General features: G+C 37.0%; 1 protein-coding gene across 3 annotated transcripts in view; it reads right to left on the bottom strand.

The window, feature by feature from the left end:
* Positions 1-26,014, bottom strand: part of LOC136831519 (uncharacterized) — a 185,572-nt gene that overhangs the window by 6,387 nt on the left and 153,171 nt on the right. Inside the window, exons 1-9 of one of the 3 annotated variants that reach the window (XM_067092084.1) lie at positions 22,007-22,149; positions 13,030-13,187; positions 11,488-11,554; positions 9,043-9,263; positions 8,093-8,227; positions 6,402-6,501; positions 3,722-3,886; positions 3,519-3,607; positions 1,225-1,310 (exon numbers count right to left, since the gene is read on the bottom strand). In XM_067092084.1, coding sequence (XP_066948185.1) covers positions 1,225-1,310; positions 3,519-3,607; positions 3,722-3,886; positions 6,402-6,501; positions 8,093-8,227; positions 9,043-9,263; positions 11,488-11,554; positions 13,030-13,172 — 1,006 coding nt within the window. In that variant the 5' untranslated portion in view covers positions 13,173-13,187; positions 22,007-22,149. Of the gene's footprint in view, positions 1-1,224; positions 1,311-3,518; positions 3,608-3,721; positions 3,887-6,401; positions 6,502-8,092; positions 8,228-9,042; positions 9,264-11,487; positions 11,555-13,029; positions 13,188-22,006; positions 22,150-26,014 lie in introns of those variants that run through there. The other 2 variants (XM_067092086.1, XM_067092085.1) reach the window with 2 other exon arrangements.

Genomic DNA, 26,014 nt, shown 5'->3' with positions numbered 1-26,014 from the left:
AATTCTAGATACAATTTTAGATGCTTTACTATATTAAGGTTCTGTCTGTTTGTCTGTGTCAAAACTTGTAACTCAATTTCCGACCTGTTCCCTTTGTCCAATGGACCTGAAATTTTGCATGGTTACTCAATCTCGGTGACAATATAACCTTACATGATCAGTAGGTCAGCAGTGGGCTCTAGTGACCCTGCAGTGGCCCCTCCCAGTATCTCAGGATTTGTATGAAACTCTTTGGATTTTTCATACCTTCTTTGACTTGGTAAAATAAGTTAACAACTCTACAAATTTTTCATGCCTTCTTTGACTCGACAGAACAAGTTAACAACTTTACAGATTTTTCAAACCACCTTTGACTCGACAGGATACCACGTTCAATTTTTTATACAGTGCTGTAGTTACAATCATAAATCGTTTACAATTTGTCAAATTAAAAAGTATAAAATCAAATAAAAAATGTTTAAAACATGTTTTATTAAAATGCACTAAAAAGTAAAAAGTAATTTTTTGAGACACCAGGATTTTATTACGATCAATCGTGTCGGCAAAAATAAAAGCTTGGGTGCCAAACATGGGAAGAAATACTACAAGAAAGAAAAAAATTTATTTTTCTTCTTGTAGCATTTCCTTCTGTGTTTGGTGCCCACGCTTTTAGTTTTGTAGACATGTTTAACTAAGAAAATCCCGGTGTCTCAAAAAATTATTTTTTACTTTTTAGTGCATTTTAATGAAAGGATGTTTAAAAATTTTATTTTTTTTCACATTATATATCCAACCTTTCATGCATTCTTCATCCTAAAAAATCAGAATACTCTTTTCAGCTTTTTGTTGGTCCATTTTTCTCATATGACCAACCTGTGTTGACCCACCCTTTCCACTTATGAGATGTACCTAAAGCATCTTTTTAAGTTCAATGCAATCACCAGCATTTAATAATCTGTCTACATTCTTCCTGAACTTTAAATCTTTTATACCATGGAAAAATATATTCAATCTCAAAACCTCTAGTACTGGTGTAAATCCATGATTTTTACTGCTATGTACTTCAACTTTTCAGCTGCCATCATGGCTCTAAACAAGTCCAATTTGTTTTTAATAGATTGAGAAATACACACTCGGGTATTTCTACACTGTTCTTAACCCTTCTAAGCCTTAGTTTTTCTTTGGGAACCAGTAAAGAAAGAGCATTTCCTTGCTAGCTCTATATCCTCAAAAAATATTCTTTACCTGGAGCGGAGTGTATGAGCTTCTTTATTTCTGAGGTAGCATTCGTAAGTTCTTCCAAACGGGCAGCAGTTATCAAAGTGGGATCCCTGCAGAGGAAAAGTAATGGTCTGGTTAAACCTAATCAGACATCAAGGCAGTTAAATCATCTTATTTTAACGCAACGCTAGCAACCCTCCCCAGAGATGATTTATATCTAGAGACACTCTCTGATGACCAAGTTGATCCAGTTAAAAACTTGCCCTAATTCCAAGACTAAACATGGAGCTCCATAGCACATGAAAGAAAGCCACCTCCGAGAAAACAGCTGACTGATGTTCTTCATGTTACCTTTCAGGATACCAAGGGAATTACTAATGGTACAATCTTAAAAGTTTGCGATCAAGTGAGGTGAATATCATTCTAAGGCAATCTGTGTCTGAGTGTACTTTTGTCTTACTTTCTCAAGGCTTATATTCCTTTTCATTTGTTAGGCTTTCTGTAAGTTGAAAAAACCACTATTTAGGTGTTTGGTAATTTCCAATTTCCCTCCACAGCAAAATATATTTGAATAGATTTCCATCCAGCTGCGACAGTACTTGAACAATCTCATTTAAATCTATGCTTGACTAATTTACAATCCCACCAGACAAGGCATGACTTGCATTTTGAGTAATTGCAAGTTTATATAATGACTCTGTTCAACCAAAAGCAACCATTAGGAAAAGGCTATGGGTACTCCCCTGAGTAAGCCTTATTCTCCATCACTATGTTTTAGTACCTCTTAACCCTGCATCAGAGTCCAAAGTGCTGTACAGCAAGCCCTCCACATCACTGTCTCAACCTCAGAGACACTGTCCTTCATGATCTGGTTTTTTCTGCCTGTAGCAATAACTCTCAAAGAATAGGCCTGTAGTTTTTAGTTCAATGCAAGTAGAACCTGACTGTCCTCACTGTTATCCAAGATTAGACAAGGCCAGGATAGTGAAGGGTGCAGTAATAGTCAACATGCCATGGACATTCCATGTTTCACTGAAACTGTCAATCTAATGAAGGATCTGACAAAGTGGACACCAATTTTGAACAAAGAACAAGCCTTTCTGCTGTTTTTGCTTACCTTTTTCCTAAGAGGTTTCTAGCACCCAAAAATAAGTACAAAATTGTGCTTTCCCTTTCTTAAAGAACAGCCTCTCTGCTCTGCACTTATGCTTGTTCTGATAGGGGTGCACAAAGCTTTCTATCGACTTTGCTGTTGTCTTTTATTAAGCCCTTGTCAAATATCATGGTATTTTTGTAGTTGCACCACACTTGAGCCTATCTTTAGTTTCACAGTCAAAGTCATTCCTATCTTCTCATAGAAGAGTACTGCCTACAGCATGCCTTCCACAACACATTTTACATGATGTTAAATATTTTTCGCAGTATCCCTTTGGGCCCCTAGGTTGCAATACTTTCTCCTTTTGTTTCTCATACATTCCCTTTTGTTTTGCCCAACTTTTCTATCTATCTTGAACTTCACCTTGCTTTAGTTCTGACCTTTCAAAGAACAAATACAGGCAAAAATCAACAACAATCTATAAATGTGATTCAGTGATCTTGTTAAATTACAATAACAATGATCCTATCTTCATCTTTACCTACTACAGAGATGGCAAACCATCTTACCACTTATTACAAAAACCTGCAACCAGCAGCTCCCCCAAGCCATTAGCAGCTTCCTGATCTACTGCTGATGCTCCCACTCCAACAGTCCTATTCCCAAGTCAGATATTGTGAAGGGTACTGGGTCTGTAGCATCCCGTGTTTGTTTTCAGGACATATAACTTTTTCTGACTCGGGCAAATTGCTTTAACTTCAGACAGAAAAAAAAAATAAACTGACTCACATAAAGTGTGTACCTGATAATGAACAAAAATTGGCTCTCTCAAGTATACTGGTCATCACTGGAAAACAAAGTATACACCAAAGACTCCAGTAATATTAAAGGCATACATTATAAGGTAGCAAGGCATCATCAGCAAAAAGAGTAAAATTCTCACAAAACATAACTGGTCATTTAATTCATACACAGTAAAAATTATCTCAAGATGCAAATTAAAGTGTGGTAATCACCTTTAAATGTTGACCCAAACAAAATGAAATATTTTCTCAAAAGTCCAGTACGTACAGTAGTATGTAGAGAAAAGATCCCAATGACAACAGTCGTTGTTACTGTAGTGAAAAAATAATTTTTTTACTAAAGGACTACTATTTTGTCATTACCACTTAAAATCATAATACTTTAAACTATTTTTTACCTTGACTTGAGGTGTACTTACCTAAATTTCACTGCTGCTCTTGTAAAAAGGTAACAACAGATTATTATGAAAGCTTGTCTAATCATCCATACACCAAAATGCACATCCTCCTGGGCATGGGCAAAAAGTAAATTTCAGAATGAATAGGTGTGGATGATGAATCAGCATAAAAAATGTATACTTCCTGTAATTGTATAAACCTTTTATTTAAAAAATCAAGTTACCTGTAGAGTGTCACTCTGATGATCGGACAGCAAGAATGATGTTACAATTCGTTCTGTGATGAGTGACATAGCTAACACTACCAGCAGTGGTAAACGTGCTGATATTGTACGAGGAGTGCAGGTTGCAACAAGGATCACAAAAATACAGCTCACATAAAAAACAACCTAAGTAAGAAAAAAACACATGGCATTTAAATGGTTTTAAAATTATACCTGTGGAACAGAAAATATTTAGATATATGACAAAAACACAACAAAAACTTATGCATAATAAACTAGTACCTAAAGCATTTCCTAAATAGAGGCAGAGGCAAGAGGTTTCCATTGACCCTTGGCTCATACTAGGGGGTCTTAATATCTCAGCATATGTTCTCAGCAGGGCTTATCAGATTCTTCTGTCGAAGCGTTACCTTTACACAAAATGCAAGGATCTGCTGCAAGTGTGGGGGATTCTAGTGCCTTATCTATTCAATACAATATCTAACATAAGACTAACATAATGCTGTTCTTTGCAGCCAGATCAAGCAGCTTAGGCAGCAGACACCATGCTCCAACTTGGGATGAGTTTAATGCCTCCGCATTTCCACCATTCAGAGTGCTGAGACAAGTTCCAGTGAAGTTTAGGATAACAGTGAACATCCAGATGACAAGATGACACTCATCTCTCCCATTCTGCCATAGAAAGTGTGGTTCCAAGTTTCATGGAAATCATAATAGGCTATCTCAGGTCTTTTTTTGTACAAAGTGTCTTCTGAAGCAGTTCCACTTACAGTGCCAGTTCCACTGTCATCCACAGCTGCTATATATTCAAGTGCAGCAATTATCAAGCATAGTCTTGACTGCCACTGTTAAAGCTATCATTACCCAATGCAGACCCCCTATCACTGCCCTTTACCAAGAAGTGTGGTACAGATTTGTGGCTTGGTGCCATTAACAGGATTTTTGTCACCTTGAGGCCTATATTCCTAAGATGGTGGACTTCTCAGTACACCTGAGTCATGTCAAAAAGCCAACATGTTAAACCTGAAAGCTGAGACTTTGCTTTCATGCTGCACAGCTTCACCAGGCCCCTCTTACTAGCCTTCGAACATCTTTCCTATGGATTTGACTCTCAAGACTATTTATGACTGCCCTGGCCTCCTCTAATCAAGCCAGTGAGCTTCAAGCCTTCTCCAGCATAGTAACAAAATAGCTAGAATCTGTTTCTGATTCCCCTGGCCTCATCTGACCATGTAAGTGAGCTCCAAGCCCTTTCCAGAGAAGTTATCATTTCAGCCAAGAGTCATTGGTAGGCCTCTCACTTGCCCTAGGGTTTGTGACCAAGATTAAATTCTCTAGCAATGATATCTCATTCTCTGATTCTGCTGCAATCTTTGTCTCTCATTTCTCTTCTCACTAGGACCATCTGCAGCAAACCCTTGAATCATACACCTGTTGGACAGTACTCCTCCTGTCTAGTTTATTATGATTATTGGGTTTGTATAAAAAGTTTTTTGTTTTAAAATAAATTGTTTTCCAATGCTAAGATGTGGTACAACTATGTTTTTATTTAATTGTTTTTTTTTTTCTAAGTATAGCTGCACCACTTTGAGCAGTGCTGTAAGAACCTGAATAAAACCTGAGGTGGTTAAACTGTAAAAATCATAGTTAGGATAAAATGACACATGTAGCTAACCTAACAAGTCAGATACACTCTCACTGAACTAAAACCAATACCACTAACACTGAGTGCTGTATGACAGTCTCACTTTGAAATGCTAAGCATAGTAAGTCACAAATCAATATATTCCATCTTAAAAAGAAATGCGAGGTGTGTTATAAAAATATCAGACCTTTATAGTATTCATTAAAAATACTCGTATTCAGATAAAACAATCTTACACTAATCTCCTTCAATGTAGTCCCCTTGGCCTGCCACACACTTCTCCCAATGGTTCTGCCACTGCTGGAAGCAGCACTGGAACGCCTCTCTTGAGATGGCGCGCAGGTGGTCCGTTGCATTTTTGCATGATGTCTTCTCTGGACTGAAATCTGATCACTTTTCATATGAAAAACTAAGGGATTTGCACGCCTTATTTGACTCTATAAATTACTACAGTACTTTCAAATGTTACACTCGTCTCTTTCTCTCTCTCTCTCTGTGGGCAGTGGGCAATTGGCAGCGCCATCACAACAATACACCCACCCGTTCTTCATATCTGATACAGTGTTTCCTGGCCAAACACAACACACCTGTGCTTCATCGGGCTCCTTACTCTCCCAACACGGGTCCATGTGACTTCTGGCTTTTCCGAATACGAGTATTTTTTATGAATAAAGCTGGATATTTTTTTAACACCTTGTACAGTACAGTACTGTATATCCTTCCAGTATTCACAGAAACCATACTGGTATAAGAAACTGCACTACAGAGGAATAAAAATCTAACCTTTAACATGCTCAATTCCACTTACAAGTAAAGTGCACATGATTGTAAGACATTTAAAAATAACCAACCAAGAATGACTTGGGACATTCCTGTACATAAATTTATGAGTATTTTGCCTCCTGTTATGGCCAAGATCTTCCAGTAAACTTGTTTTGGATATATGCTATGGTTTTGTTGAGAGATTCTGGCTTCACCAGGACCTTTCTTACTGATGATGCTAGAAAATGTACCGTAAATAATAAATATACTTACAGAATAAAACCATGTAAACTCTCCCATTAGTAATGCCTGTAGTTTAGCTACTTTGTCAAATACATCCATAATCAGATTACGCTGTTCGGTTGTGGATTCCCTGGAAAAACAAAATTATTTTTTGGAAATACCTATAAAGTGGCCCTGTTATTTTGGAATAAACAATTTACAAAAAAATTAAGTTTAATGCTAGGTTTACTGGAAAAAACACAGCATTTAAAAAGGGAATAGCAATGAACAAATCTCGTTAATCCTCTCTCTTCTGATCACTCATAAACAAATCTCAGTCTCAAGAGAATGAATTAAAAAATGCTGCATTGAAGAATTATATCTACAATTTTTCTTATTAAAAGGTTGAACAAGATATCATTTTTTGGTAAGCAATGTAATACATGATTGAAAGTGTCTTATTTACAATGGCAAACTATAATAAAGTACAGTCACTTGTGATTTGTTAGAATTCTAAGATTCTGTTGCAAACTGTATGTACTATACTATAAGGGTAAGGTTAATAGAGTAATGGGGATACATACACATATACAAATATAAGCAAGTCATTATAATTACATGACAGTTCTAACTCTGTCAACACTGTGGATCATTTCAACAAGTAGTATATTCTACAATATACCTTTCACAAATTCCTAGGCTTCTTCGTTTTAACGTGCTTTTTCCCACTTTTATATGGGGTAAGCACGATGCCTTCTTTTGAAGGACTTTGATTTGGCGTTGGGGTAGGTCGTAGCCTCGATCGACTGCCCTGCGACATCGCTTTTTTATTATATATACCCCGGTAGCGAATGTGTACGTGTATCGTACCAAATCCCCAGCTCCCTTTCTCCCAGCAGCGAGGAGAACTGAGTGGTTAGGTCGACAGTTCGAGACGTGTGAAGTGTCTTATGTTTTTAGATGTTGGAGTGGCTTTGTTTATGTGTGTATATGTCTGTAACACCCATTTGCTTTCAGCAAACCTATCTGTTGATTACATACATAATCCCGGGGTGTCTACACGGATAGCAATGTGTCTGCCTCTCTGACCGGTCGGCTGCGGATTTGAACCCGCGCCACAGACCTCTACTGACCGAGCCATCGAGGCTCTCTCAAATTCCTAGGCTACAGGTGTCCCCCTACCGCCCCCCCCAAAAAAAACTAAATTAAAAATCTTATTAAAATTTCCTGCTCATGATTCACAAGGTAAACATAATGGGAGAATATATATTCAAGAGGCAAACTCCATACCTTATGGAAAGTTACAAGGAAGAACTCAGTGCAGTTAAATCTGAAGTATTAATCTTATCATCCTAAGACAAGGGTAACGGGATTAATTTAATTTTTACATTGCTATTCACCTTGCTAAACCAGCCACAAAATTCACCTAACAGCTATTCCTACTCCATCAAGGACAAGGATCAAATACTGCAAAGCTCACATACCAACCAATAAACAGGCTTGATAGTGCAACAGGTTCTAAAAACTAGATTCATATGAACAATATACTTTGTCAAATTGCTTTCCCTCGCATTAAGAAACTGACTGACTAAACTTGGCTACAGAATTATGCCTTTAATCAACTGAACTTCCAACCATAACTGCATCTTTGCATAACTTCATATATTACTATTCAATGGTCTAGTTGAACTTTAGAGTAGTAATGACTAATGTTAATGCAATGACACAAGAAAGGGAACTACCTCATCTCTGAGAATGCACTTCTCAAAGCTTCACGAGACTCCAGCAGTTGGGAATCCAACTGAACTTTCAGGGCAGCTGCAGAATGGACTGCGTGGGAAAGCTGATCACTAACTGCCTCTGAAGTGGATGTTAAACTGAAAGATCAAGACTATAATGAGCAACGATTACATAATGCATCATATATATTGGTCTCTGCAAAACAAAAAGGGTGCAAAATGTCTCCATGAATGTTTTAAGTTTTTACACAGTGATAAGACAAGGGGAAAAGAAAGGTGATAAAAGGTATAAATATCACTAAAAGTTGGGATGAGGATTAAGGAGTAACTGATTGTTGTAAATTATACTTAACAAGGGAAAGAGCTGGGAATGCATGATTCTACATAACGGTAAAAATTTCAATTTTGTTAAAGAAAGATGACAATGAATGTGAGGAAATGGATGCCAGGAATAAGAAAAAATTTATGTTACTATGGTTGGTGAAGAAAGGTAGATTTGTAGAGATACAGCAGTTGGCCCTAAACTTAAGAGATGATGTTGGTATGACAGGAGAGGGGGGCTCTGAGAAAGGTTTGCAGGAAAAGAGGCGTGTCAATGATAGTAATGGCAGGAATGTAAAGAAGGACTGTTGAGCCAGATCTTACTTGTGGATGGTTACAAGAGAATGAAAAAACAGATGAAAGCTCTCAAGATGAAGCATTTGCACAGTAGCTGCACAGAAAAGTATGAAGATAAAATAGAATATAAAAAAGTTATGCATACTGAAAACAGGCACAAATGGAGAGAGTGGAGAAAAGTGGACTGAAAATATGCTTGCTAAATTGCATGGAAGAGGAAAGGTAGTGCCTTAATATCCAGGAAGAATGAGAGATATTATAAGATAGAATCTGATGGTGCACACGCCAGACATGCATAAGCAACTAAATAAATGAAAAATCACAGTACTGTACACCTTTGAACTGCTTCTGAAGTGGCCTTATGCCACACTTGTGCTTGTAAGAACTGACACATAGCCATTGTATTTGTGAGCATTGATGAGTACACTGAAGCTGAACGAGCATCCATGGCCTTCATGCAGTCTTCCATGTTCTCTCTGTCAGTGCAAGGGTACACAGGCCAGCCGAACCGTATCAAGTAACAATTCGTGAAACCAAGTGCTAAACGGCTTTGTATCTGAAAATCATGGACCATTAAAAGAACACTGCACTTCATAAACAATTTTCAATTATAATACAGTACTATAAAAATGTCAGTTCCATTCATTACCAATTACATTTCACCCACCAATTACAGTCCTTAAGGTTCTGGAAGAAACAAATGAACTGTTGTGTAAGCCTAAACTGAAGAAAAAGGATAACCTCAAAAATCTAGTACTGTAACACAAAGGAAACAAAAATATTTATATAAATCAAATTACAAAAGCCTTAATTCATATTGTTTTTATTTACTCAAACTGGATTTGAATATTCAGCTACACAATTATGCTTTTTTTATGTATGCCCATAACATTTCTAGGTCTGTTATAAAAGAAAATTCCCATTTCAACCAGAAATGCACTTTGTTTCATCGCAACTCCATCGGCCAGCCCTGTTAGAGTTAAACGAACCAGTTTAGTGGTCTTGTTAAATTACTTAAGAATAAACACAACTCCATTAGTCACCATTACCCTATAGTAGTAGATCTTAAATTGTCCCTAAACTCTTTTAGTTTTTTTGTCTACCAGAAGAGTCCACACATGCAGTACAGTAACTGGAATCTCATATGAAAACCCTCACTCTTTACATAACCTAATGCAGAATTGTCCCAAATTGTTTGCTTATCAACTCTTTTCTTTTTCAGTGGTCTTCACTTACATTAGTTACCTTTTCGGGTATTAATTCCTTTTACTTCCCCCTTTAATTATTTTCACTTTGTAAACCAGTGTAAAAGTGTAATATTCTCAGTATTTTCAGTCACTGGTCATTGACTGCTAGTAAATCCTGCTCCATAATTTCTCATGGAATTTTGCATTTTGTAAGACTATTTGCATAATTCGTGTTATTCTGTACTGTATTTATCATTCACTGTCTTTGTGATAAAATTTCGTGTATTCTTTGTGTTTGGATTTGTGCACTAACTATTGAGTTTTAATCTCAGTACTGCCAGGTAAAAAGGCTTTCACATACTGTACTTTAAAACTCCTTGGGTTATTAAGTAAAATTTATCACTTTTTGCAATCCAAGCATAATTAATTTTTCTTGTATTTTGAGATTTCAGTTATCATTTAACGGTGTCCTTGATGTATTCTAATATTTAATAATGTGAACCCTATTCAGAGCATTTTTTCAAACAGCTAAGGTATTTTGTCAATGTTCAGTGGCTAAGCTTTCATGATTTTAAGTGACTGCTGATTTTGTGGTTTGTTTTTCGTGTGGCACTGTTTTATTAATATCTTTTTTTTTATGCCTCAGCATACTTGTTGAGGTTTTCCAACCAGGGTCTGTCATTCCTTCATATTTCCATCTGACAGATTTGTATCAGCTCTGCTGAACCTATCAAGGCCAGAGGTGTCTGCCTGCATTTATCTGTGGGACATATTAGGATCAAGACAATGATGACAAGTCAAGATACTTAAAGTGTGCCACTGTGGACCTGTCTGCTTCTAAACCTTCTGAGTTGTTTCCAGGTAGATGACCGAGTTGTCTCCTGGAGCATGGTGAAGAAGGGCACTTTCAATTTTCATCAAGGTTCCTTCAACCTCCAAAACTGGGCCGTTCTCTTGCATTCACAAGTCCCTCCAAGCCACGGTGTGAATCCATCAAGATTCTTTATTGCTGGACGTAACAATACAGAGTTTTTCCGACAGCGTTTTAAGGTGGGTCAGCAAGATATATACATTGTTGGAGAGAAATATAACATATATTTGTTCAACTTCTGGTCTGTCTTTTGTCCAGAATTCTGACCAAGAACCAGAATGATCTAACTTGCCATTTCTTTCCTGCCTTCAGCTTCAGGCAATGAGGGTGACCTACTCTCTCCAGTGAGAGCCATTAATCATGACCTGTTCAGAACTAAGGACCTCCGAGGTGACAACCCCAGGCTTTTCCTCTCAACAGACTGGCAGCTTGTTCTCAAGAGCATATATTATGCAGTGGAATTTATGAACCACTTCCATAGTACGTATACATACCATAATACCTAAACCAATACATGAAATGTAATAAGTTTTTGTTATATTGTTTTAGCTTAGGTGGATTAGTGTCACACGACTGAATCCAATAGGAGAGGACAGGCATAGTAGGGAGGATAAAAAACCATATTGTAGAAGAGCAAGACACGGAGCAGACCTTTTCACACTTGCCGCACTGCATCCTATTCTTCAAGCTCTCTGGCTGTGCATAAACAAGACTTCACTTACCTCATCTGTTAGGTGGGAACATCCCTGGTGAAGCCTCTTCAGTGAGTTTTGGTAACAGTCACCATACCTGTAATTATTTTCATCATCAGCATTATGAAATATTAATGAACAAATTCATATACAAGCCTAGAATATGATTTTAAAATAGTTAAGGCTAGCATCAATGTCATTTTGCATTTGGGGAGTGAATAATTGCAACAAAAATTTCATTACCTCCATAATTTTTCGTCACCAGTAAAAACTGAAAACAAGAAAGGGTCCAGAATAAAACCATGAGGACCACCAAACAAAACACTGACATTCATACACATGTTAATAGTAATTTAAAGTGCGAATTACTTACTGCCTTCGAAATTTGTGTGCAAGATACTGCTGCACTAAATTCTTGACAAATCTTTATTCTTGATACATTACCTTCGGCATTAGCACAGTAGTTTAGTCCAAATTGGAACCACATGTACCCAATTGTTTCCTATACACATACTGGCTATCAGCAAGCAGGCTTCCTTGACTAAAGCTTGAGAGAGAGAGAGAGAGAGAGAGAGAGAGAGAGAGAGAGAGAGAGAATTGCATGCTACTGTAGGACACTATTTCCAAACAATTTCTTTGCGACCCATTGTTTCATGTTTTCTTTAACTATGAGATTTTTTCTTTGTAGCCAAGTTTTTTTTAGTTATCCTTGCCTATCACACTGCTTTTACCCTACTTTAAAATCACATATATCTAGGCCTTAAGACTTGGAATTTAAACCCAAAAATAAACATGTTATACACCGATTTATTCATCTTTTCTATAAAAAAAGAGCAAACAGCAGCAGATGTGCACACAACCACTAAAGATTCCTGAACATCAAAAAACTACAAAATCTCAATACAGCCCAACCTCTCGAACGAACATTCTATTTATCTTGCTTAAATATATACAAACATGACAAGGCTTCTGTTACTAAATATCACAAACTATATAACCCCTGGGTAAAGGCTTGAAGTGAATCATGGAATTTCCAAGTACGTGTGCCTATGGTTATCGCAGTCTATGTCTGCACTAGTTTTTAAACCTTCAGTATTGTAATAACTTTAAATGATTCACAGAGAGGACGCAAACTTAAATAATCATGTTGTATAATATACCCTTGCTGTAAAGAATGTAACCTTACATTACCAAGAGGTAATTATATCTCAGATTGCACCATCCTACTATTTGCTTAATTACTCCCATATTAACCCGAGGGAACATTAAGCGCTTCTGTGCTTTCAATCAACTTTGACTGAAGATTACTTAATTCCAAATGCTTTGGTCTTCATATATACAGAAATTTACGTCAAAAGTTTTTATAGGCAAGCACCCGAGTTTTCCCAACTCAAACAATCTTCGACCCTAATTTTTTTTTTTTTAAGAGGGAGGTCACTGGCATGTTTCTGGGCTAGAACTAATTTTTTTTTCTTCACTGTTCTCTTTTCGTTTACGTCTGGTCTGCACCAGATAAGGGTATCAGAATGCCCGTCCCATAAAAAATAAAAAAAGAATGAATAGCAATCTTACCTAGGCATCCTTGCCTCGCGGGCAATTATGTCATACTGCAATTTTCCTTCTTCGGTGAGTGAAGTGAGGCTACCTTCGCTTGCAGGGACCAACGCCTTCCCTGGGCCAATAAAAACTAGTAGGTAAAACACTAAAACATCCATGGCCTATTGTTCTTCCTGTAAAAAAAGAACAAAATTTAATAAAACGCTCATCTAACGCAATACCTTCGAGTTTTTACAAGGATTCGATTTTGCAATCAAAAGCAACCATTTAATAAACTCGTCACAGACACACATGAATACATACACACGAGAATGAAGTATATCGAAACAAATGCAAACAAAATAAAATAAGCAGGCTTGGTCAGTCGGTGCTTTCCTTACAGCTAAAATCAATTTCTGATTACGATTCTCTTTCTTAGACTTTACTGTGAGCTTATCATTCGCGACTGTAACTTTTCCAGTGATAACGTAGCACGTTACTAGTTACTTATGTGGTCTATAAATAAAGACGGCCGAGATTTAAAACTCACTGATATTTTCCACTTCTATAACAGCCTGATATCAAAATTTTTACCTCATTACAAGACCCTTGCGAAAGGAAAATACGACACAAAGATTAGTTTACACGGGCTGAACAAGCGTACTCCTGTTAATTCCAATATATTAGTTATCTATTGATGGAAAATTTATTACATACTATGCGCCCAGCAGTATTTTTATTCTTACATATTTTTTTTTTTTGTGCATTAACTCTCAACCTTTGGCACAAAAGAAAACACTTCATACAGGCATTTAATAAACGCATTAACGAAAGCTTACGTCTACTCTTGTAAATGCGACTTACAAATTTTGCATAAAAAAGAAATTATATACTTAGAATTTTCAAAACCCAAATGAGTAAACTAAGATTTAACGATGTCTAAGACATAGTAAAACGGATAAATGCATTCCTATGGCATATAAAAAAAATTTTACAAACATATAAATGTTAAGTGTAAGCTTTGAACTAAAATTTAATTTTAAAAAAATACCAAGCTGATACCATACAAGGCGTCAGGGAATCTATAATAATTTTTCATGAAAACATTCTCACGACAAGGAACAAATCTGTAACTCCTAATACAGATGGATACTAAAGAAAAATTAAACTCCAAAATGCAATTAAGCAAAATGATATAATGACAATTCTGAGGCGACTAAATTTGCCCCTTACATTTCTTCCATCAAAGATTTCAATAAACTCTTAGAATAAGAAAAAAAAGAATGTGGACAACTTACAATAGTGTATGCATGTCATGACAGGCTAAAAAAAAAATTATCCGTGCGACAGGAAATAAATTATCTCTCTCTCTCTCTCTCTCTCTCTCTCTCTCTCTCTCTCTCTCTCTCTCTCTCTCTCTCTCTCTCTCTCTCTCTCCTTTTGACATTGCAGTTTAGCGAAAAAAATTCAGTATTACTGTTCATTAAAACGCCGATCAACAAAGGCTTATTACACTGAAGGTGGCGGCATAAAGGGCCATAAAATTCGTGTAATCACTCAAGTTTAAGTCTTCCAATGATCGCAGAAAGGTTCCCAAAGATGAGCACCACTAAAGAAACAAATGTCGAACAATTTAATAGTAAAGATGGCAAAACTGACAACTCTAAAGTGTAATAAAAAAAAAAACATGAAAGCTGTAGACAATAAACCAAGAGATCGTATCCGTCACCCTAAAAAATCGTACCTGACGACTCGGCCCTACCCAAGGGCCGGAGGCTACGCGGTCCTAGGAACTTGGTCGCCGGCTACCGGATACATTAAATGCTAGACAGCACATGCGCTCTTTCTCCCTCATTACAGGTGCAAGGCGTCCAAATCCTCGTCGTATTAGCAATGCACAATATGGAAAGCAAAGAGAATTGTGCAACAAAGCGGTCAAGAGTGAAGGTATGCAAGGGCAAGACCGTGAATTTAATAACCAATAAAAGCTATCAGGCAACTTGGCTGGAAGAATCTAGAATTTGAGCGAAAGCAGTTTTGAGGTTGTCACCCCACGGTTATTTCGACAAAAATACTCGTGTAAGATTTCTTACATTTAACTTGAACCGCCACTCAGTATATAAAACTATGAAGATTTCTGAAAAGCCTCATTAACTGTCAAACAATAGAAAGGATGCAGAGATTCCGTACTTTCTAGAAAAAATACCAGAATCCGCCATGGTCTATAGAAAAGGGACCTTGGAATTCACAATGATAAACATCCTAATGGTGAAAACGTCCTTGTGTGAAGGACGTAACCGGTAATCTCTGATGAGACCAATCGCAAGATAGCTTCCCGAAGACGCCCCTTTTCTTGACCAATCAGGATTGTTGGGGTATCCTACCTGGGAACTCGAGATGCCGGATTATACTTAAAAATCAGATAGGTGAAGGAATTCTACTTCCGTATAGTACCTACAAACAATTTCATGAAGTTGGGAATTTAAAAAGTACGGTATATAGCACTAGAGCCAAAACTATTTGTAGGATTAAAATTTTTTTTATTAGTTTATCAGTTTTCCATCTCTGATGTCAGTGTAATGCTAGCAATATATGCACTGTAGTATATCCAACCCTGAATATGGTAACGTAACCAGTCTTTAATATTCTTGTAAAATCTCATAATTTTTTAGTTACAACAGACGTCAACTTACCATCACTAGCCAAAGGCCGAGATCGAATCCACGGAGAAGAGAGCAGCAAATCGGGGCCCATTGCCTGAAAAACCCATTATCTCTGAACCTAGGCAGTGAATTAAGTATCTGATGATTAGTCAACTGTGGTCGATTGCAGCCGGGGCAGAGGGCATGAGGCCAGCAACCAAATACCAAGAGACGTACTGAGAACTTAAAGCGACCTTTGGAACCATACATAGCAACTCGCTGACAGTATATGGCGGCAGATTCTTCCACATTGTCAGGAGTCCCTTCTTGAATGGCAAAAGTATTTTCGTACGGATTTTACCACTTACCAAAGATGAACATCGACGACTGCTGTATTTTTTCTTATTGATCTAATATAGATAATAATCGACTGAGTTTCTCAGCCTTCCTTGCTACCTTACACACCTGCAGTGACAACATATAATCAGATAAGTGCTGTTGAACGACACTATCTAAATTTACCTCAGGGGTTCGCATAATAAATTCTTGCCTGTTTAACAGCGACTGCCTACGGTTAATGAACCTCACGTTAAGAATTGAAGTCTACTAGCCTGGGCCACTTATCTCACCAGAGGCCCTATATTATGTGGAAAGAATGAAGGTTTCCTTAGAGCTTCGGGACGTCGCTTACCGATGATTGTATAATGCAGGAACTGAATATCACCTTATTAATCCTTTTCTCCACTAAGCTGAAACCTTGGAAGCGAGCACGAGAGTTATAAATTCGCCAATAATCGTCGGCCTGCTTTCTTTTTGCAACACCTAGCCATGATGTGGGTTAACCTTTCACCACTGAGTGTCTCCGGGAGAACCGTGCTTGAAACCATGACATCGAAAACAAGTTTCCTCCGTTGTACGAATTTCTCAAGCTAAATAAACATTTCAAAACATTTGCTTTCGTGAGAGATGTCTGCCAAAGCTTGGTCCTATTAAGATTATTTATGGTTTCCCCAACGTGCTAACCAGAATACTATAATTTTACTTTATAAATAAAAGGATTCCACCGGGTGGTCCAAACGTGCTAACCACGATACTAAAACTTTGACACAAAAGGAACCCACCTGATGGTCCGAATAAGGGACGATAGGAGGGGCTCCCCAAAATAAACTTATCACAATCTATACTTTTTTGGGTCATGTTAACAGCGGTTGGCTGTGCTAATGATATGCAATACATCCCAATCACCGTCATCCAAACGGGCGTGTTACATTGTTACGGGGATAGAAGGTATATGGTAGGAATCCCAGTTTCCATGAGAGAGAGAGAGAGAGAGAGAGAGAGAGAGAGAGAGAGAGAGAGAGAGAGAGAGAGCCATCATTGCCATTTAATTTTTCCAAGCTGTGCAAAAATTACACAATCTTTCCTGGAAAAAGACGTGTATTTACTTATTAACACACTGAAGGAAATAGTTTGGAGGTCGTGGAAATCAGTTTAAAAGGTTTTCTTCCCTTCGTTCTCCTGCTATTATTATTATTCTAGACTTTTTAATTCCCAAACTATTCTGTTGAAACTAGTACGTAAAGTAGGTGACTTTTGTAGAATCTAGATTCATAAGGATGAACCACTTTCGTAAATATCTAACAAAACATTACCCGCTTCTTACATTACACAAAGCTCGAGAGAGAGAGAGAGAGAGAGAGAGAGAGAGAGAGAGAGAGAGAGAGAGAGAGAGAGAGAGAGAGAGAGAGTCTGATCATGTGAGAGCACAAGAGTTAAAACAATCGGCGGAACAAGCAATCAGAAAATTTATGCCCTTGAAAAAAAAAAATTAATGGGAGGCAAAGTGAAAGGCGGTGGTTCTAGGTAGAAATGCCCTGTTATGACGAACATGACGTCAAACACTCGACGCATGAACCATGCCCATGTACAATACCCGACGTATCACATGCCAGGTTATTATAGACATTAAGTTAAACTTTCGAACAATCAACATTCCTCTCTGAAAACCAAGAGGCATTCGCTTTGGATACGGCGCCATTACGTAATGATTTCCGTTCAAGGTTCGTTTCTCCTGCGATGTTCCTGTCAAACCTCTGTTACTCGGAATATGTAATTGTATTGTAATGGGAGAAATCGTGACGAATTCTGATAGAAATCGATGAAACTTTACGACATCAGTTAGGAGGAAATTTTGTCCGGCTGCATGAGGAGAAAAATCGGTGGCCGGTTATAAAGTCACAGGAAAAAGTGTCAATTTTGGCTAGGAAAGAAAGTCACATTAACTTATGGTGGCCGGTAATAAAGTCACAGGGGAAAAATGTCACAATATTTTTTTATATTTACAGTCTTTTGTTTATGCTTATACTGGAATCCCCAGCGGGCTTGTTCAAAACACGCCGCAAAGGTGGATGCATACCTGGTTATAACCTTTGGGGGTCACTATCAAAGATTGTGACTTTTTCCTGTGACTTTTTTTACCTGGATTCGAAAGAGCAATGGCATACCAAGAATATATTAGAAAGAACACACATCTATTTATGGAAAATAATACATGTAAGCAATGAAAACTAAAGTTAAACTTTTCACGAGAAAATACAAATAAACGCTTTCAAAAGTGATAATTGGACTGAGGTGGGAAAAAAAATGGTCCGAATTTTCAAACAAGTCACCCTATACGTTTTCTATCAATATTACACACCCTACAATGCCCTTTTTAATTAAAGAAGCAATCTGATCTTAACCGGAAATATGAATAAAATAAGACCCGCCTTTACAAAAATAACAACCACGCCTACCAGCTTGTTATTTGACGACAATAAAAAGTATTTATTAAATACGTATAACATACAGAAGCTTGATGATGATGATGATGATTAAAAGCAGGGGGTTAGATATAGCAGACTGGCTATGTACAATTGAAAGCATGGCCGATAATTAAAGGAATGACGTCATTATCGGTTTTAAGTTTTCCCGTCGGGAATATAAACTTGAATAACTCATAAACCGTAAAACAAAAAGTTAAAAAATATAACAGTGATCGTTTATTCTGATACCTGGAAAAAAAATTTATTACATATGACAAAAACCAACTACGAAGTTTACGACCGACATTTCCGTAACGCATAAATTCTCCGAAAGATTTTTGCCTTCAATACAGGGTAAATCTTGAAATGACAGCTTGCTCGATGTTAAGAGAGGATTCCTTGGAATAAATTTAGCTCGGCTGTGATACATTTCCGCTGTCTTGACTTATTTCCTCACCAAAATGGGGTGAACGTCGAATTTTAACTGCGCAGTTTAAGTCTGAGTGACAGACTTATTCACAATTATGATTTTCAATTGATTTTTAGTTTTCTGTAAATGAAAACTATTGAGATGGCTATTTGTCCGTCCGTCCGCACTTTTTCTGTCCGCCCTCAGATCTTAAAAACTACCGAGGCTAGAGGGTCGCAAATTGGTAAGTTGATCAACATATCAAATTGCAGTCCTCTAGCTTCAGTAGTTTTTATTTTATTTAAGGTTGAAGTTAGCCATGATCGTGCGTCTGGTACTGCTATGGTGCCAACAACACATGCCACCACCGGGCCATGAGTGCGAGTTTCATGGGCTGCGGCTGAGAGTTTCATGGGCTGCGGCTGAGTTTCATGGGCCGTGGCTGAGAGTTTCAAACAGCATTGTACGCTGTACAGAAAACTCGATTGCGCCGACGAAACTTCGGCGCATTTTTTACTTATTATGGATAACTCGATCTTTGGACTTCGCCTTTACAGTGCAATTGTATAGACAGCCGTGTCCAGCTTCACTGTAAGTAATTCCTAATGTTAAGGACCGATGGTTTATATATCGTGTTGGAACAAATCTGTTTTTTTGTAAAATTAGTCATTTGAGAACGTCAATAAAATTATTTAAAAAAAAAAAGCCTCAAGAATATTGTTTACGGCTGCGATTTGAAATTAAACTTGTCACTTATCCGAAATTGCCATTTTTATTTCAATGCAGAGGCCGATGGAACTGGCACCCCATGGCATTACTTAGACCAGATCTGGTGGAAACGGCACAAGAGAAAGGGAAAGAGAGAAAGGTGGGGCTCAACCCCACATGGGTAAAGAGAGAGAGAGAGAGAGAATGTTTTTGGAGGCTGGGTCATTGTACGTCTGGGAAAATATTATGGAAAAATTTCACAGCTGGGAAGTATGAAGAAGTCACTAACCCTTACAATTTCAGAGAGAGAGAGAGAGAGAGAGAGAGAGAGAGAGAGAGAGAGAGAGAGAGAGAGAGAGAGAGAGAGAGAGAGAGAGAGGGGGGGGGGAGGGCGTGGGGTTGGAAAGTTCCACATTAATTTCAATATGAAACAAAGAGAGAGAGGCGGGGGGCGTGGGGTTGGAAAGTTCCACAATAATTTCAATATGAAAAAAAAAAAAAAAAAACTTTAATAATTATGAGCAGTAAAACAAAAGTACAACGCACATCTAAACGCTTAATGATTTCAGTGGTAAAATTTAATGTTGACTGAAGTTCAGAAGCTGTATGATATTGCCGTCAAATAAACACATGATGGACAGGAGGCAAACCCAATTAAAAACTGTTTTAGAGACATAGAACACCGAGTTGCTAAGACCACTTTCCAATAAGCTCTCAAAATCGGCAGACAGACAAGGCCAGAGTCAGTCTGAGAGTCAACCCCGCCGAGTCACTAGTACAAGCACGGGGTTAAACTGGAGGTCACTAAATAACGGGTCGAAAAGTGGGTCGGAGGACAGAAGATTGCGAAACACCACTCGAAATGCTGAAGGGATGTTACGCCATATGCAATGAATGTCCCTGTACATTTTTTCTGGCCCCTCACTCAAAATCCCAGATTAAATAATGAATGTGCCCATCTATAAATAAGGGGCTGGGAAACAACGATTGATCTTCACTACCGTGTATTTCGTGAGAAAGTACCATAGGACTGCCACTCCGTGTAAATCTTATAAAACACGTTTTCCTTTAAAACATACAATTTGCATATGATGTGCATCACCTTGGGCTCATTGTTCAGCAAGAAGAGAAAAAATGCTTATGTAGTTTCATGAACCTATAAGAGATTACCGGCACACGTGTGTATGTCACCCATCGGACAAAATTACAAAGCATCCCGCTCTCTCTCTCCCTCCTGCGCGTCTGCGGCCATCGCTCGAAGGAACGCAACTTCTACCATACAATATTCCTGTCTATTTCTCTCTAACCATTGTTGTCTCGATTCATGTACAATCACCACTACTTGCATTGCCATGCAAGCATTTCGATCATGTACTCAATGTTTCACCGAATCTTCTGTGTCAAACTGTATGTTTCTGTTTGTGAAGACGCCAAACGTCTCGCCATTTTACGTATATTATGCTACTGCATTGTATTCATTAATCTGTCTCAAATCTCAGGCAAATGTCCATACGTGGAATTTCCTGGACTTCCCATTGATATATGTTTTATCATCGTACGTCTATTATGTCTCTCACAATCGCCATCTGCTTGTCTGTCCACAAGCACAGATGTCCGAAAACATAATCTGCTTTGACCTGTCTGTGTGCAGAAACTACTTTGCGGCTTGCACCAGCCAATAACAACTTCGAAGATTCTTTACTTAGTTGAGTAAGGAACCACCAATAAACTAGACAACACCCAGCCAGTATGTCACTCAATACTATCCTTACAAACCCGCCCCAAAGTTTCCAACATCTGCCAAAAGAACTGTAGCGTTTATACTTTTGAAAATTACAATTCTCTTCAAACTTCAATAAGCAATAAGGTCATTCTAAGCCGCCTGTCCGCGGTGAGAGCAATAATTATGAAGTATATTAACTGGAGTGAGGGAAGACCCTTTAACTAAAATTAGCACCCTTGTTAGGATAGGTTAGAATGTACACCTTTATTCACTACTGCCACATTCTCCTGCCTTTTAGCTAGCATCGATTATACAGTGAAACAATGTACTTAATAATCAGTCACTCAGTGCCTTGTGCATATTTAGTCACTACAGCTGGCAGTAATCTACTCAGTTTTGCTTTTCACGACATTAAAACACTGGTTACCAATTATGGTTCCCTTTAATTGTCAGGGGCAGTGATCAGGGAGACAAAAGGAGAATGATTAGCCATAATCATCATAGTGAAAATGAAAAATAATCACATGATAGCCTAACTTTGAAATATATGGTTCCTGTACTTAAGCAAGAAATTTACGTCATAGTATGGCCCAGACTTTCTGGTGAAAACAGGCTTAGCCTATGCCCATCCGGTTTCCCATATCTACAGTAGAGTCAGACTCGGCTAACCTACAGTAGGTTCAAGGAAAGTTGCTAGCTGTGATGATCAAAACAAATAATGAATTACCTTTTGTACATAAATTATAACGACCTCTGCTATTCCGTAAAAAAATCTATCACAGTCGGCGTATACAGTCTAAAACAACGTACGAAAACACAGAAGAATGACTAGCGGTGTGTTTACGCAAGCACTCAAAACATCCAATGACCTTGAAAAGTTGACAGACGGAATAGTACACAGATTTCAAACTAAACGCCAGATGGCTCTTTGTGTGAACTCTTTACTGGCGTTACAAATTGATCCTTTACTTTTAGGTAAGATGGGGAGATGCCATTACGGTTTCGTCCCATTGCAATGGTTCTTTCAATTATTTGTAATTCAAATGATTTGGGGAAAGCCCTACAGTATACAAACATACACGAAACTGATAAAAATTGAATGGCGAGTATCATTTCAAAAATTCTAACGCTGAAACTGAATAAAGATAGCTAACCCTGTGCTTTACATCAATCTGGCTCATTAAAAACAAAGTAATTGCACATATTTCATGTCACGTGAAGATGTGTCAAGTGTGGTAATGAGACCCAATTATACAACATCCACAAAATTATACCAATTGCACGGTAATCAAATGAAATGCAAAAAGTATTCAGTGATACAACTCTCCTGGACTGGTCGGTGAGCGTGCAATGGTAATGAATAAAAATTGATTTTTTTTTATTAATCAGATAATACTTTTGTATACAATGCAAATTTGTAAATATCCACCTCCATTTTGACTTAGCTAACACTGAGGAAATGCTTTGTATAGCGACTAGATTACTAGAAGATCATCTGGGAGCAATTTGAAAGTTTGAATGACTTGGGGTTTTGAGGCTAGGCCAGAAGTCTGGCTGCAATAATCGCTCGGGGAAAAAGTGGTGTTATAACGACCACAATCTTTTTTAATGATCAAAAGAAACATAAATGTTACAGCAATTAACTGTCTCAAAAAGAAAGTCGAGACATGATGCATGAAAGTTGGCATGTTAAAAAAAACAGAGAACAGAGAGAGAGAGAGAGAGAGAGAGAGAGAGAGAGAGAGAGAGAGAGAAGAGAGAAGCAACACAAAGTTTTTTCAAAGATTCGAGTCTTCATGTCCCATAAAGCATCATCATCTCAAATATATGTCTAACCAGAGCCAATACCCGTGTTTATGAATATTAATCATAATTATTTATAGATAGTCTTATGAAACAAGTACATACCTGCATACTTGTGATATATATATATACATACATATATATATATCTGTATATATATACATACATACATACATTGCATATACTATATATATATATATATATATATATATATATATATATATATATATATATATATATATATATATATATATACTGTATATATATATATATATATATATATATATATATATATATAAAAATACTGTCCATGTTTGTACTTATTATAACTACAATGACCTCTTTCCTGGCAATTTTTTATATGGCCCATTTCAGCCCAAATGCAATGCATATGAATTTGACAGATCTATGTACAGTATACATGTATGAGCTGAATACGATTAATATCATTTTTCACTGCAGCATAGTGTAGATAAACATCAACTTGACCTCCCATAGGTGAGTTCGAATCCCACTAAGGAAGGTGAGGTCTCTCCATTTGTTTCCCCAATTTGGATTCAAGGCTCACAGTGTTGAGGGTATCCAAAAGCTGTGATGACAACACGAAGATAACATGTTATTGTGGTTGTTACATATGCAATTACAGTACATCTGGTGAAAGATACTAGTAGACTTTACACACACACACATATATACATAATATATACACATACATAATATAAAATCTGTGTGTAAAATATTCTATTATTTTTTCACCATATATAATTGTTTATGTAATAACCACAATGAACTATTACATGTATATATATATATATATATATATATATATATATATATATATATATATATATATATATATATATATATATATATGTATGTGTGTGTGTGTGTGTGTGTGTGTGTAAGTGAAACTGTTTATCAGCTACTTATATTTATTCTGAAATCACATTTTATGTCATTCACGCTATGCTGAATAGTATGACCATTTCATAATGCGTAATTGTGATGCTGATCAAACTTTTAGCATGATACATGGTTATTTACAAGTTTTATTGGCAGAAACATCACGAGTCAGAAATGAACTCTTAACAAATTATAAAACAGTAGGTTAATGACACGTGATGTGTAAAAAGTTCAATAGGCTTAATTTATAAAAATTAAAGAAGCTTTAAGCCCACTTCATTCTCACAAGCTCACATGCCTACTGCACTTGGCAAGTGTTAGAGGGTTACACCTTTTTACACTTAAAGTGTATAAAGCTGTCGTAGCTCCTTTATTATTTTACGGAGAGTCCTGTGAGCTTTTAAGCTAGAACTCCGCATTACGATGCATTACTGTCAGAATGTTGCGGTTCTGCGTCTTTCCTTGGAACGCAGAATGAAATCCGAGCCGTTTTCTAATTTTTGCTTCGGCGAATGAAAACGACAGCGCCACCACAAGGGGAAAATAATAAAATAGAAAATGGTAACTTTATAACATCAAGTATTTCCTGTTGTTGACACAGATTCTCCCATGATCCCGTATTCGGCAGGGGCCAAGGAGCATTTCCTCAGGCTCCGGGGAGCGTGCTTATTTAGCAAGCTTTCACCGGGATAGAATTCGCCGAAGGATCGCTGACGTCACTCGGGCCTGCGCAGTAAGGACCTACAGGGACGTGCGTAGAATAACTAAGTACTGTTTCCCCAAACTAAGATTTAGTACAGTGCTTATGTAATCACAGTAAATCTACTTTTGGAGAGGTGTCAGCTGTGACCTTTTAGTCCTCATGATAAAGGTCACGTGACCTGAGGAATGAGAGCGAAATTTGTATTGAAGATTAACGAAAGTGATGCAATTTTCTTACAAGCAAAAAAAGAAAAAAAAAAAATTGTACATAGAAAAGTTGTACGTACTCGGATACATCAAATACAGTGAAAAAATAAAATTCTGGTTGCTGAAACGATTACAAAATCGTTCAAATCTAAAAAAAAAAAATTTTTTTTACCTAAGAAATCTGAAAAATAAAAATATTTTCACTCGAGAAATCTAAACCTAAAAATAGTTTACCTAAGAAATCTAATAATAAAACTATTTTCACCCCAAAAATCTATATAAAAAATTTGTTTTCTTACCCATTTCCAGGCAACAAGACCTGGCCTACAAAATACAGAGTAACATCTATCTGCGTAATAATTCTCTATGGAACAATGGAAAAATAAAAGTAAAGAAAAACATTTAATTTCGAAAATCATCAGAGAATGAGATTACGCTAGACGCTCTTTTTTTAACGGTCGCCATGTTTAGTGTGTGACCTCAATTCTAACATAGCACGGAAAGGTGGGATTAACCTGGACCCCTAAATATTTTGGACTTTCCCTATCCACTCCCTCAGATAACTTTTTTTTTTTTTTTTTTTTTTTTTTTTTGGCAGCTCAATGCCCACACTGAATTTTTGGTTGAGGTGGGTCTGACCTCAGGTAGATGAAACCTATGGTCCTCTGGTAATAATTTTGAGTAATTGTGGGTTTGGAATAATCTTGTGAATGGAGTTTTATGTAATAATCATTAATTATGATTAAATTTTATACTCATCTACAATAAATTACAACAAATATCGATTTTCCCAAGTCTATGACCACTGTTGTTATGACATCTGTTTAAAGCAGGTTAAACTATTTATCTTTTTCAGACACACAAGCATGCGCACACATGCACAAATTATATAAATATGTGTATGTATATATGTATATATATATATATATATATATATATATATATATATATATATATATATATATATATATATATAATCAACACACAATCACGTGTGGAACAAAAATAAATTTCTGATTCACATCAGGATTGAAAGACCTGGGTTCGATCCTGATGAGAGTTAGAAATTTATAATATATATATATATATATATATATATATATATATATATATATATATA

This window comes from Macrobrachium rosenbergii, chromosome 48, assembly GCF_040412425.1.
Source record: "Macrobrachium rosenbergii isolate ZJJX-2024 chromosome 48, ASM4041242v1, whole genome shotgun sequence".
Lineage (NCBI taxonomy): Eukaryota > Metazoa > Arthropoda > Malacostraca > Decapoda > Palaemonidae > Macrobrachium > Macrobrachium rosenbergii.
Note: the sequence above shows the minus strand (reverse complement) of the source record. Positions and strands in the feature narration are given on the sequence as shown.